Source organism: Pseudophryne corroboree, chromosome 1, assembly GCF_028390025.1.
Source record: "Pseudophryne corroboree isolate aPseCor3 chromosome 1, aPseCor3.hap2, whole genome shotgun sequence".
NCBI classification, from domain to species: domain Eukaryota; kingdom Metazoa; phylum Chordata; class Amphibia; order Anura; family Myobatrachidae; genus Pseudophryne; species Pseudophryne corroboree.
The window spans coordinates 699,938,972-699,954,204 of NC_086444.1; the positions used below are offsets into that span (position 1 = coordinate 699,938,972).

The 15,233-nt window shown below is 45.5% G+C and overlaps 1 protein-coding gene across 1 annotated transcript in view; it reads left to right on the plus strand.

Annotated features, from left to right (window-relative positions):
- GIPC3 (GIPC PDZ domain containing family member 3) overlaps window positions 1–9,050 on the plus strand; it is a 303,143-nt gene extending 294,093 nt beyond the window's left edge. Inside the window, exon 6 of the mRNA XM_063931102.1 lies at window positions 8,086–9,050. Coding sequence (XP_063787172.1) covers window positions 8,086–8,228 — 143 coding nt within the window. The 3' untranslated portion in view covers window positions 8,229–9,050. The remainder of the gene's footprint in view (window positions 1–8,085) is intronic.
- Window positions 9,051–15,233: the final 6,183 nt, after the last annotated feature.

Below are 15,233 nucleotides of genomic sequence, written 5' to 3' on the forward strand. Positions count from 1 at the left end.
TCAGTTTGAGGTGGAGAGATGTCATCCAGGATGAAATGGCAGAAAGGCATTCAGTGACACGGTCCAGTACAGATAGGGACAAGTCAGGTGAGGATAGGTAGATTTGAGTATCATCTGCGTACAGATGATACTGAAAACCAAAAGAGCTGATTAGTTTACCAAGAGATGAGGTATAGATAGAGAAAAGCAGAGGACCCAATACTGAGCCTTGCGGTACTCCAACTGAAAGAGGTAGCGAAGAGGAGGTAGATTCAGAGAAGCGAACACTGAAGGAGCGTTAGATAGGTAGGATAGGAACCAAGAAAGGGCTGTGTCTTTAAGAGGGCTGTGTCATAAGAGCTTACATTCTGAATGGGTGGGGCAGATAGACAGCATTGACACAGATGGGGTAGAAGTGAACTTATAACAGAGGCTTCGGATGAGAGATGCCTGGGTTTGAAGAAGTGGGTCTTGAAAGCCTGTTTAAAGTTTTGTGGAGACGTGGAGAGTCTGATTAGGAGAGTTAGAGAATTCTAGAGACAGAGAGCACCACCGACAAAATCTTGGAGGCAGGAATGGGAGGAAGTAACCAGTTGGCAGGGAAAGAATTTGTGGAGCAATGAGGGCGGGTGGGAGTATAAATGGGAATAAGGTCAGATATGTAAATGGAAGAGGAATGGATGAGTGCTTTGTAAGTGAGTGTGAGAACCTTGAATTGTATTCAGAAGGGGAGCCAGTGTAGGGCTTGTAAGAGCGGAAAGGTGGACATAGTACTCTTGGAAAGATGAGTCAGGCAGCAGCATTGAGCATAGATTGGAGTGGAGAGTCGGAGAGAGGTGCTTGTCAGGGAGGCCAGAAAGGAGGAGGTTACACTAGTGCAATCTGGAGATGGCCAGTGAGTGGATGAAGATCTTAGTAGCATCCTGGGTGAGAAAGGGTCTGATCCTGGAAATATTTTTTAGATGGAAATGGCTGGACTGTGAGAGCTACTGAATGTGTGGTTTGAAGGAGAAGGTGGAATCAAGGATAACTCCAAGACAGCTTACTTGAGGGCTAGAGGAGATAGTTGTGCCATCAATAGGTAATGACATTTTATTAACTGTGTTATCACACAGAAGGGTTTGGGCTATGGTTAGGGCCACCCATTCCTCAGTCTCAAGGATATAACATGAGAGTAGGTAAGTATGACATAGGTTAGGTACACTCTAGATAGATAAAGTGGCAGTCATGCCGACAGAGTAGCAACATATAGTTATACAGTTACATAGTTGGTGAGGTTGAAAAAAGATAAAATGTCCATCGAGTTCAACCTGTATTATAAAATTATATATCAGTTAGATGCTGTAACCTTGGATATTTCTTTCAGTTAGGAATTTATCTAATCCATTTTTAAACTTATTTAGTGAGTCCACCATTACTACCTCCTCTGGTAGAGGATTCAAAAGCCTTACTGCTCTTACTGTGAAGAACCCTTTCCTCCGTTGGGTATGAATTTTTTTTTTCTTCTATCCTCAGGGGGTGTCCTGTGTAGTGTTTTTTTTGGCAAACAGATCGTTTGATAAGTCCTTGTATTGTCCCTTAATGTATTTATAAATATTAATAGTGGCCCCTCTCAGTCGCCTCTTTTCCAGTCTAAATATATCTAACCTAGTAAACCTTTCCTCATAATCCAGTGCATCTAACCCCTTAACCAGTTTGGTGGCTCGCCTCTGAACTCTTTTGAGTTCCAAGATATATTTTTTATAGTGCGGTGCCCAGAACTGTACACAATATTCCAGGTGCGGCCGTACCAATGATTGTACAGTGGCAGGATTACACTCTCATCCCTTGTTTCCATTCCCCGTTTTATGCAAGCTAACACCTTATTAGCTTTTGTTACTGCATTTTGACATTGCGTACTGCTACTAAGTCTATTATCGATGAGCACTCCCAAATCCTTTTCAACTACCGTTATCCCTACAGTTTCTCCATTTAATTTATAGGCTGCCAGATTGTTCTTAGTCCCAAAGCGCATAACTTTACATTTTTCTATATTGAACCTCATTCTCCATTTGTCTGCCCAAACCTCCAGTCTAGATAAATCATTCCGTAGAGACGCAACATCCTTGTCTGAATTAATTACTTGACACAGTTTAGTATCGTCTGCGAAAATTGACACTGTGCTTTCCAGTCCCTCTCCTAGGTCATTAATGAATATGTTAAACAGCAATGGCCCGAGTACTGAATCCCGTGGTATTCCACTAAGCACTGAGGCCCATTCAGAGAACATCGCCACTCTCTGTTCCCTGTTGTACAGCCAATTACTTACCCAGGTACAAATAGTGTTTCCTACCCAAAGCTCTCTCAATTTGAAATTTAGTCTCTAATGTGGCACTGTGTCAAATGTCTTAGCAAAGTCCAAAAAGACCACACCCACTGCCTTACCCTGATCAATATTATGGCTCACTGTCTCGTAGAAGTTTATTAAGTTAGTTTGACATGACCTGTCCCTCACAAAACCATGTTGATTTCTATTAATAACTTTGGAGGTATCCAATTAGTCTAGTATACTATCCCTAAATCTACCTTCCAGTATTTTCCCCACTATAGATGTCAAACTTACTGGCCTATAGTTGCTGGGATGAGTTGTAATTCTCTATTTATTTATTTTTTAAACATTACTTTTTATTGAAAAATTTTCACAAGTAAATGGGGTACAAAAAGAAGAGAGAGGGAAAAACAGTAAGGGAGCCAGGTAGACTATATACAACAAGTTGGAGGCCCGGTTGTCCTTTAAGTAAAAGATATATAGCATACCGAAGGTTATTACAAATCTTAATGAGGAGAATTTAGCACAGACAGGTCAGTTGGAGAACTATTTAATTCCCTTTTTAAATATTGGGACTACCTCTGCTATACGCCAGTCCTTCGTATCATTCCTGATGTAACTGACTCAATGAAAATCAATATATAGGGGTCTCAATAGCTCTGAGTTAAGTTCCAAAAGAACCCTGGGATTACTGTACATAGGTAATCTATACACACCATTCAGTTGCTCAACATGTCGAGCCAGGCAATACAATTGGGCTGTCATTTAATTTGCCTACCCAGTTGTGTTGTCAGTGTTGGCGGTGTGTGGGTGCTCGTACACACACACATATGCACCGATATCCTGTATCTTTCATTTATATCAGCACCGGCTGTTCTGCCAGGCCAATTAGATATGTCTGTAAATGACGTACAGGTGGAGCCATGCTCATCTGATGCGGCTCCATCGCATTGCAGCGTTCCCAGCGTGACTAGATGATCCGTCCGCGGGTGTGCCCAGGCACAGACGGAGACACGATTAGCATGGTTCCACCTGTATCGTTCATCCCTCAAATTAATAATATATCTTTCTAGTATGTACCCAGCTATTATGTAAAAATGATTAAATAAGTTTGTGACCTAGGGCTCATGAAATTATATTTTCCTAGATATCTCCTATCAATGTATATTCCATATGAAGCAATGTATTGAAATAGTATGTTGCAATTGAAGTAACTGAACCTGCTCAGTTGTAAAGAAGCTGTGTGTACTGAACACCGCAGGGGACCATGTATGAGCTACAAAATATATTGGCACCTCTGGCCTTATACACAGACTCTATGGGGGAGATTCAAATGTTTGAAAAGTTGGTTGGGTGTCTGTTTTTTCCTGTCTATTAGATAGGAAAAAACAGACTCCCAACTGACTTTTCAAGCATTTGAATCTCCCCCTATATCTCTGCAAGTGACAGAAATTGTGTAAGAAGGGCATTTGGTCAGGCGAAGCTCTTTCCTGACAAATCCATAAAACTGCACAAAGTATTGACAAATCACAGGTTCTTAGCCTTTAATCTCCTATATAATTGCCCAGATCTGTCACTCTGTGACTGCGTGGCTAACGCTAGGCATGGCTAGGAGCTCTCATTGGGTTAGCAGCAGGTCTATCACACCCAGTCCACAGCTGATTGGGCGAGAAACGCCCTCCCACACAGGTTACATCCAATTGGAGGCTCTGTCTTTTGTCTGCTGTGTGTTCCCAGAGCAGGATTAACAATGGGGCTGATGGAGCTGCAGCTCCAGCTCCACACCCCAAAATAGGCCCACTGCATTTACACATAAAAATCGCTACAAATTCGAAAAGGGGGCGTGGCCACGGGTACAACAGTGTGGCCACGCCCCTTTTCCTATACTTTCAATGGAAGTTTGGAGAGCCAAAAAACGGTACAGACCATAAAAAAAAGGTACTGTACCTACCAAAAAAGTACAGTGTGAGGGTATGCCACTGCATCTGCAGCAAGTCTCTGCGCTGTAGATAGGGTAAAAAAACCCTTTTACTGCAGCGTCCTATGGGGGTAATTCTAACCTGATCGCTCGCTGCAGTTCATCGCAGTGCAGCGATCAGGGCAGAGCTGCACATGCTCCGGCACCGCAGTGCGCCTGCACATGGCTGACAGCCAATGACTGTCATTGCCTAGCGATCACCTCTGCCTGATTGACAGGCAGAGGTGGTCGCTGGGTGGGAGGGGGCGGCACAGCGGCATTTGGCCGCCGTTTTGCAGCCATGGCCGGACCGTGAGGTGGGCCACTGCAACCCTGCCAGCGCTGAGTAACTCCCGGCCAGCCGCAGGAGCTGCGCTGGCTGGGAGTTACTCTTCAAGTACAAAAGCATCACCGCTGTGCAATGCTTTTGTACTTGTGCCAGGGGGGTAGGGAGGGGGGGGCGGCCTGACATCCGGGGTGGACTATCCCTGTGCTGGGCATCCCCCCGCATGTCAGTGTGAGTGATCGTAGCTGTGCTAAATTTAACACAGCTACGATCAGGTCGGAATGACCCGCTATGTCCTGCTGCCTGTCTGCCTGCCCCCTCCAGCATCAACAATCCCCACTCCCTAGGCGCACGTGGAACAAAAGCTGCTGCGGTCACCGGCATACATGTGTATGAAAGCGGCGCAGCGGAAGGCTTTCATAGCCCTCCCAGCGCCACATACTCTCTGAGCCCCGGAGCATCCTCTGCGTGTGATGTCACAGAAGTGCCTACCCGCCACAGCCACACCCAGATCCCCAGAGGCCCTGACTCCACAACACAGCACCTGGCCGGCCGGCCTGGAAGCCCCGAGATGGCTAATGTGATGGATAGAGTGGGTGATATCGCGGAGGGTAATGTCTGGACGCTGACACTGACTCTGCACAGCACTCTCACCTTTTACATTGATTCAGCGAGTCAGTCAGTTCTGCCAGCCAGTCACTATTGTTAGTTCCGGTGTCCCAATGCGCCGCATTACAGGGAAGTATATGCACTAAATAAACTACAGCTCCCAGCAACCCTTAGTGCCGAAGCATTCAGGCTGCTGGGAGCTGTAGTTTATTGAGTGCATCTTCTTCCCTGTAATGCGGTGCGTTGGTACACCGGCGCTAACAATAGTGACTGGCTGCTGTGCGAGTCTCCGGGAGAACCACTGCCAAAGGGAGAACAGCAGCTTAGCTGCTTCCAGGAGGAGAAGCAGGAGAAGCATTACCCGCCCCTCCCCCACTCGCAGAACCTCCGTCCCCATCCGCGGCACCCGCACACACCCCCTCCACCACCCAAGGTGGCTCAGGACCCCCTCCCCCACCCACAGCACCCCTGCACCCGCCCCTCCTACACCCGGGCACACCCCCACGCCTGCGGTGGCTCCGGACCCCCACTCACGGCACCCTCCCCTCCCCCACTGCCGCACCAGCATCTCTCCCACCCGCACCACCCTTGCAACCACCCCTCCCCCACCCGCGGCCTCCCTCCCCCATCCTCGTCTACCCGCACCCGCCACTCCCCCAACCACAGCACCTACTAGGTGATTCAACAGACCCCTTCACCATTGCACGCCCTTTATCCGTGCAATATTTAACCACTCACACAATTATGATTGGAGGTAATACTCCATATAATACAACTATTGCACACCACAAGTGTGTGCAAGGGTTAAGGGGGCATAGCCCCTCACAACGGTGTGAAGAGCACCTGTAGGGTGCGATGAATCACCTAGTGAGAATTAAGTAGGTAACTAGCAGAAAAACTGCTAGTTTGACAGAAAAACCTTATGTTATAAGAACAAAGGAGGCTTTACACAAATGTCTTAAGGGGGGTACTCACGGGAGAGATGTGTGCTGAGCGATCTTAACACAGACCGCTCAGCACATATCTCTCACCCCGCTCAGCACAGCGCGATGTGCTGAGCGAGGGGGAAAGCCGACGGGGGGCCGCTCACTTCACACAACGGTGTAGTGAGCGACCCGCTAGATTGAGCCTGCATGCAGGCTCAATCTAGCATCGGCGATAGAGATGCGCGGGGCCGCGCATCGCTATCGCTGGAGGGCATACACACGGCAGATCCGTGCTTAAAATCTAAGCAATCTAGCAAGATTGCTTAGATTTTAAGCACGGATCTCTCCGTGTGTACCCCCCTTTAATCAATTCAGTTTGGTACTGAAAGAGTTAATACCAAAAGAGCGGGCCAAGGATCAGTGCTGCATGGAAAAAAATGTCTGTTTAACTGAATATAGGGTGCGCTGATTGGGAGAGTAACAACTACGAGTTAAGGATGCATATAACTTTTGCCTTTGTGAAACCTCCCACAACAGAAACTCCTATGGTCTTTGTCGTAAATCAAAATTTCTGAGTTGTTTCTCATTGTATTTCTGAAATTATTTGCAATCATAATTTGTATGTCATCCTTATTAAGGGGGTTATTCAGAGTTGTTAGCCAACCCAAAAAGTTAGCAATTGGGCAAAACCATGTTGCACTGCAGTGGCAGATGTAACATGTGCAGAGAGAGTTAGATTTGGCTGGGGTGTGTTCAAACTGAAATCTAAATTGCAGTGTAAAAATAATAAAGCAGCCAGTATTTACCCTGCACAGAAACAAAATAACCCACCCAAATCTAACTCTCTCTGCACATGTTATATCTGCCCCACCTGCAGTACAACATGGTTTTGCCCAATTGCTAACTTCTTTGGTTTGCTAACAACTCTGAATAACCTAAGTTTTTTATGAATTAAGCTTTGAACACATTTTTCAGATTAAAATACATTTAATGTAGTGTATTCTTTTTGATATTGCGAGTCTGTGAGGCCCAATGCTACATATACAGTACATGGGTAATATAGTGTGAAATATTAATATTTTTGTGGAGAACGTAAAGACTGCTCTCAATTATTTTGTGGAGGCAGAGAAATTCTGCATTTATCATTGAACGACGAAAGGGGGATATTCAGGCCTGGACGCAGCGGCCGCATCCAGGTGGTCTGCGCGCGCACCGGCCGTTTTGCATGTGCACGACCTTACACAAAGTGACCCAAACCAGGAAGAAACGTCTGCATGTGATTGACAGAGGTGGCTGTCACGAAAGGGGGGGGGGGCGTTATTGTGGCATTGGGGGTGGGGCATTCTGAACAGGGGCAGGCCAAGACCAGTTTTGGAGCGGCTGCTTGAAGTCACATGCAGTCGCTCTCAAAAAAGAATGGCGGCAGACCGCCAGGGGTCAACCTTAGTTCCGATGCGCTCACAATCTAATTGCGGACGCATCGGGAGGTGGCCTCACACATGCTGGGTGGCCTTTCCCTGTGCTGGGAGGCCCCCAGCCTGTGAGGAGATGAACGCAGATATGGCTGCATATGCAGCGATCTGCATTCATCTCTGAATCAGGTCCACAGTGCGCACTACCATGATCCAGCTGTCGTAGATTGCTGTATCTGCGTGCAGGCTGGAATCGTGACAAAGTGAAATAAATATTTTTGCAGAGATGCAGCAAAAGGTGTAAGCCTACTCTGTAGAAAAAAATACTGTGAAACAGCATGCTAACATGAGTTCATATTTATAGCTACAGATGCTTACAATTCACAAACCAGAAGCACAGTCGCTGTGACAGATACATTTCCACCTTACTATGTTAGTTTCATCTTTTTACCATGCACTGCATGCCATTTTATGCTTGAATTGGAAGATTTTATTTGAGCTTTATCCAGTGGGCAATGTTATTGTACATGTGCGTGGGGGACACTGCTAAACACACACACTGTTCAATGGCTTGGATTTGTAAGCAGCATTTTCTTCTTTTTTTCTAGCTACGACTCTTGTGGAGACAGCCAAGGAGAAACAGAGCCCTGAGGAATTTAGCAGTGGACTGGATGCTGTGCTGGGTGATTTTGCCTTCCCTGCTGAGTTTGTGTTAGAAGTTTGGGAAGCTATTCACCAGACAGACAAATGAACGTTGCTGACTGTACATACTGTGTACTATGTATCTTTTACACCACGTAGTACAAAAAAAAATAAAAAAAAATTCACTTTTCAGAAACCAGAAATAATCTTTATCATGCGACTTCAAAGCCAGATAATTGTACTAAGATGTTTGCATTTAGCTAAAGTCCAATAAATACTTTAGTGCTTTGTTTTTCTTGGTTATTTCAACAATAATATTTTGACATGTAATTAATATTTGCATACCTCCCAAAATAGACAAAATAGGCCACACTCATTTGAAGTGAGATGATGCTTATTTTTTCTGCCAAAATTTAGGACTGTTGACAGGTATGTGTTTACCCAATGCAGAAAATGATTACATCTACCCCGGTCACCAGTAAAGCATGGCTGTTTGATGGGCTGTTTCTTATAAACATAAATGGACAGATAACAGTCTAACGTGAAAGAGTCCAAGGGACAATCCATTATCTGGAACTAGTTTTGTGCTTCATGCTTTGAAATGTAATATAACATTGTGCAATCAATATTACATAAATAAAATGTTTTGTGCTTTATTAATTAGTTTGAAGTCTGCAAAAAACTTGCATAGAAGTCAGTCTTATAGGGTGACATCTGTTGCCTATTCACTGAGGGATCCATGATTCTGAGCTATATTCACCATCGCCTAAGTATTGATTATTCGGCTTCCTGTAAATGAAAAAGTCACTAAAAGCAAGGAAGAAATCTATACGTATAATACAGTAAATACAATTCTACTTTGTATATAAGGTCATTCTGTCTAGCAAGCACAACTGATTTTTATGTAAGATGTTACTTGTAAGATGCATATTCCCTCCTTAAGTCTTTATATTTCTATCACAATCTATAAATTTTAAGCAATGTTATTAAAGTCTAACTGTGAGAAGTAAATTACAAACAGTCTTATACTTATATATGTTTTTTTTTTTTTAAAGACAAAATAAATGATCACCCTGTACACTAAGGGGGAAATTCAATTTGTTGTGGTGCTTAACGTGGGCAGAAAGCCTCAATCTTCCACGCCTGGAGCTATTACATTTGAAATCCAGGGCTAACGTGCATTAATCCATAGATTCTAAGTCAAGTCCCTCTAGCTATGGGTTAACACGCTCTTGGTGGTCATGATCACCTTGTGTGTGGTGTTAGATAGTCTATGTTGCATGGAGCATTGGAAGGGCTGAATGTGCTGCAAGGAAAAGGGCTCCTGCACCAGAATGAAGGTATCTGGGTGAACGGTCCCCAGGTTCCCTCTGCAGCTGGGAGGTGATTCAGCTACTGAGAACACATGTTTCACCATGTGGTCACCATGTTTCTCTCAACTGTCCCAATTTTGGCTGGACAGACTTAAATTAAGTGCCTCTTAGGAGGCTGAGCATAAACTAAAGTGGATAGTGTTTTATCCAAAGTGGGCATTTGTGGGCTTATTGGTGCAGGGTTTGGGCAAAACAGGGGGAGCGTATTTATTACCGACTTCACATGTCTATGTGTTGGCATGTATGACCTTTTTTAACATATCTCAACACACATTGCAGCATTATGAGCGCTGCATTGTTTCTCATTCTTGTGTACGGGCCTGCATTATCTAAATCAGAATCACTGGGAAGAGAACCACCAAGTGCAAATCACTCTGCTCAGGATATCCACATCTGACATTTGTTGCCCTCCACTTTCCTGGCTCAGATTACAAGCTTACAGTTTGAATGGTAGCAATTGCCCACAGAAAAATGTTCTATTCTAATCATGTTGACAAGTCTGATCTGTTTTTTCTATATCAAAGATACATAAAGGTTGAAGTAAAATGTAAGGTAGTGATGTGTTTTTTACATTGAGTGATCTTTATACCTAAAGCATATGGAAAGTTCCCTTACACAAAATTGTACTAATGATACTTAGCAGCAGAAAGCTGAATCCCACCCATCATTGCAACATGCTGTGTGCAGTAACTGCTGCCTTACAAAGGAAATGCTGTCAGAGGGTAAGCAATTCTTCTTCCCTGAGTCATGTCCTGTAAACGTGTTCCTATTTTGTAGCAATGAGACATTTTAAACTGATTACATTCTACGTCAATAAAAATTATTGTGGCAAAAAAATTGCTTTTGGTTATATACAGTAGTTCAATAGTTGGTTTTTTTTTTTTTTAAAGAAAAGAAACAGTATGCAGACAGATGTGACATTTACAGTGTTACTTTGGAGCCCATAGTTCATTGCTGAGAACAATAAACAGGTTCCTTAGAACAACAATGGGAGCATGTACCTAACAAAGGGAAACGTAATGCCATTACACACATTGCAGATACATGGGGGTGTATGTCCTAATTTGCATATAAAGTTGTAATCAATAAATAATTAAAACCTTTGTGCAGTAAATATCTAACATACAGTATATAATGAAATACATAGATAAAAAACAAACAATGGATGGTATTCAAATTATATATCACGCCCAATCTCCTTTTTAAAGTGATCCGCGTTATTGCGCATATCGCGCCAATAGTAAGCAGGTTTAGCTGCGTAAAGAGTTGGGCTCCTCATGATACCACACCCATCAGCAGAAACAGAATGGGTGTGGAAGGGTGCGGAAAGAATTGAATATCACCCAATTAATCAACAATGAAATGGAAAGATGTAAAAAATAAAAGTAAATGTAAAATGCAGTAAGAGGTTAAAAAAATGAATTAGTATTGAACATGCAGGGTAGACTGCCAAAAATCAAATGATGCACCTTGCTTGGCATTTTAGTGCCTGTAGATATCAAGTCCAGTGGAATATGGTTATTGAAGAGTGAAAGTGCACATTTCACCGTTTTTGCAATTAAACAAGCAGCCAGGTAGGAATTGGTGCAAGCTATTGAATTAAAACATTTCAAAGGTTAAGTCAGTAAATGTGTGCTCTTTTTGAGTGGAACGGGAAGCAATGTCCCGTTTGCAAGATGTCACTGGAACAGCAGACAGCATGTAAGATACGGTGGTGGGGATGTCAGCATTTGGTATTACCAATTTTTTTTTACCTCTGAGGAAATGGCTAGGGATTACGGGCCCGATTCAGACCTGATCGATGTTGTGCGAAATCGCACAGCGGCCGATTATCATGCATATGCACCGCAATCAGGGCCGGCAACAGAAATCTTGGAGTCCAGTACAGTAATATCTCTGGGGCCCTATATGTATAAAAGCACAACAGAATTTGCTGTGCTATATAAGAAACTGTTAAATAAATATATATAAATATATTTATTTATTATCTACAGTATACACAAATATAAATATGTATATCTCTCCCTCCTCCACACACATCACTGTCTGTCTCTCCCCTATGACTCCATGCTACATTCTCAGCTCCCCCACCCCACCCCAAAGCCCTGTATCCCCTCACCAATTCACTCTTACCCCGGGGAGAGATTCACCTTTGCTGCACTCCCCAGTATTAAGACCTAAACACTGCACAGCAGGTGGCTCTCACACCCCACCGCAAGGGGCTGGCGCAGGGCACGGGAATCCTGGCCGCCAGCCGAGCTGGACTCAGAAGAGCGGACGCCTACTCGTGCCGCACAGTCACAGTGTGTGAGAGGCTCCTGTCACTCTGAGACTGTGCCCACACTGCTACAGCTTGCTGCCCTATTTAGACAAGACGGTTCACATCCCTGCTGGGCACTAAGTGGCGTATAACTTGGGGCCCCTTTGATCCTTGGGGCCCGGTACAAGTGTCCCCTTTGACCCTTCCTGTCACCGCCCATGACCGCGATGCGCAGCCGCAACGCCAAACAGTGAGAGGATGTTGCAAAAATTTTGATCTCAAGGCGTTAGCAAGGTGATTGACAGGAAGAGGTCGTTTGTGGGTGGTAACTGGCCATTTTCTAGGAGTGTCAGGAAAAATGCAGGCGTGCCCAAGCGTTTTCTGGGAGGATGTGTGACGTCAGCTCCGGTACCGATCAGCCTGTTTGTATCACACTGTAGGAGTAAGTCCTGGGTTACGCACAGACTGCACTGTATGGAAAAATCATTCGATGGTGAGTGAGTTGTGTATGGATTGGCAGCTGTTCGCTGCCTGGCAAAGTTTTTGCATGGCGTACACATGCATTTGTACACTTGCATGGGGCAGGTTTTAACTCTCTCTTTGTGGCAACTATCTGATCGCAGCCCTCTGCAAATTTGCAGCACAGCAATCAGGTCTGAATTAGGCCCCAAAGCAGAGAAAAGCTATAAGTATCCATTCCACTTATCCCAGTTCTATCGCTCAAGGAGTTTGCAGAGTGAGGCAATAGTCCAAGCACGTCACCGCCTCATTAGAGCAGATTTTGGACGACCAGCGGGATCCTAAGCAGCGTCACTACCCACAGTCAGGAGCTGTCCCACTACCCTGAGCATCTGGAGACCCCTTGCCACTTGGAAAACCCAGGGCATGGTGGACGCCCCCCGGCTCACACTCCAGGCATCAGCCACCACCCACACCGTATCTTACACACTGGGGACAAATATACCTGCCTTCCTCTACTATTCCAGTGATCTTGTCACACATCACCCCACCTGTTTTGACCTAGGAGACAGAACAATTATAGCTCTTCAACAGAAGAAGCGAGACAATATGCATTCGCATTGGCTAGTTGTGCCCAGGGTCTATGTTCCATAGTAAACGTAAAGTCTAAACACCACCTTGTTACTCTGGCATTCTGCCCTATATTTACAGACATCCATTTTAACGGAGCATGATCAGTCACTAGTTTAAATAATCTGAACAAGAGATACCTCAAGGTGTCCAATGCCCACTTAATGGCCAAGACATCTTCAACAATAGCATTCCTCTTCTCATGTTCATTGAGTTTTCTGCTCAAATAAATAATGGGGTGCTCCTCCCCATCTCGGTTTTTGGGAAACACGACACCTACCCCTACCTTTGAGGTATCCAGTTGAACCACAGATTTTTTTAGAAAGATCGGGTGTTATTAACACCGGTTGTGTATGTAACGCCACTTTTAATGCCTGAAATGCTTTTTTTGCCTAAGGGTTCCATTTCAGCATATTTGATTGTTTACCCTTGTAAGGTCTGATAAACTGCAGTGATGACATAAGGCTCTCACTTTTTATTTACTGGACGAGGCCAGTTTTGGAAAACCTCAGTTTTGTTTAGTTTGGGCTTAATCAGACCTCTACCTATGGTAAACCCCAAGTATTTAACCTCTTCCATCGCTAAGCAGCAGCATAGACTGCCATCTGGTTTTGGAATTAGAACTGTGGTGGTTGGACCATTCACTGTTAGACTCTTTGATGACACCAAGTTCTAGCATATTCTTAAACTCTTTAGAGCAGGCCCTGACACAGCTTTAGAATTCTCTGACAGCAAAACTGTGCCAGGGCATGATGGGATATGTAGTTTCACAACAGCTGGAGGGCCGCAGTTTGGACATGCCTGCTTTAGAGACAGCCTCCCACCAGGGGCGGATCCAGAAGAAAATGATAGGGGGGGCACCATGGAAGGGGCAAGTACATTTGCGTGCGGCTTCGGTGCATGTGAGGTGGCGCTTCTTATACAATGCCCACAGTTGTAGCGCTCATTATGCAATGTCCACTGTACTGGTAGTGCCCCTTATATAGACCCCATAGTAGTGGTGCCCCTTATGCAATGCCCGTATTGCCCCCAGTAGTAATGTTGCCTGTAGTAATGCCCCCAGTCATTTGGCGCCCTAGTAGCTATGCCCCCAGTGGTAATGCCCGTGCAGGTATGACCCCAGTAGTTTACCCCCCCCCCCCTTTAGTTTAGCCTCCCAGTGGTAATGCCCCCAGTAGTTTGCCTGCTTGTAGTTTAGCCACCAGTAGTAATGCCCCCTGTAGTTTGACCCATTGTAGTTTAGCCCCTGTAGTTATGCCCCCCTTGTAGTAATGCCCCCAGTAGTAATGCCCCCAGTAGTTTGGCCCCTGTAGTTATCCCCCAGTAGTTTGGCCCCTGTAGTTATGCCCCCAGTAGTTTGGCCCCCCTGTAGTTTAGCCCTCAAGTAGTAATGCCCCTGTAGTTAAGCCGCCAGTAGTAATGCCCCTGTAGTTACGCCGCCAGTAGTAATGCCCTCCTGTAGTATGCTCCCAGTAGTTAGCCCCTTTGTAGTTGGCCCCCAGTAATAATGTCCCCCCAGTAGTTTGCCCCCAGTAGATGCCCCCCAGTAATAATGTCCTCCAGTAGTTTGCCCCCAGTAGTAATGCCCCCTAGGAGGTTGCCCCCAATAGATGACCCCCCAGTAGTAATGCCCCCAGTAATAATGCCCCCAGTAGATGGCCCCCAGTAGTAATGCCCCCAATAGATGACCCCCCCAATATTAATGCCCCCCAGTAGTAATGCCCCTTGTTGATGCTCCCAGTAGATGCTCCCCCAGTAATAATGCCCCCAGTAGTAATGTCCCTTGTTGATGCCCCCAGCAGGGCCGGCGCCACCATTAGGCAGCTTTAGGCAGCCACTGGAGGGCGGCACTAAACACTTGGCTCAGTCAGCCAAGCTCCACCTTTTTTTTTTTTGAAAGACGAGGAGCAGTCAGGGATGTCATCGCCGCCAATGTGAAGTCAGGTGAATGTATTGTAATTATTGGGCTCCCGCACGCTGCATCATTATCTCAGCCCGCAGCCCGCCGCCGCCCCTTCCCTTCCCCCCGCGAGCGATTGAGCTCCCGGACTCTCGTATGTCACCCCCCCCCCCCCTTCGTAATTGGGCTCCCGGAGTCACGCATGCCGCTTCTTGTCACATGCCGCCGCCGCTTCCCCCGGGTCTGCATCTTGTAACCCGCTCTCCTCATCTCTTCTTCCCCCGCGACTCTGCCTGTTAACGCTGCAGTAAGTTTAGCAGCCTGCAGCTCCGTGACTTCAGGGAAGACAGGGGCGGGAATCGGGATCCCTGTCTTGATGATGAGTTGGGAGGACAGACAGAGGAAAATGAGCATTCTCTCTGTCCTGTGCATGGGTCATCACAGCCTGTCTTTCCCATCAACAAAGCAAAAGACAGCCTGTATTATTTATTT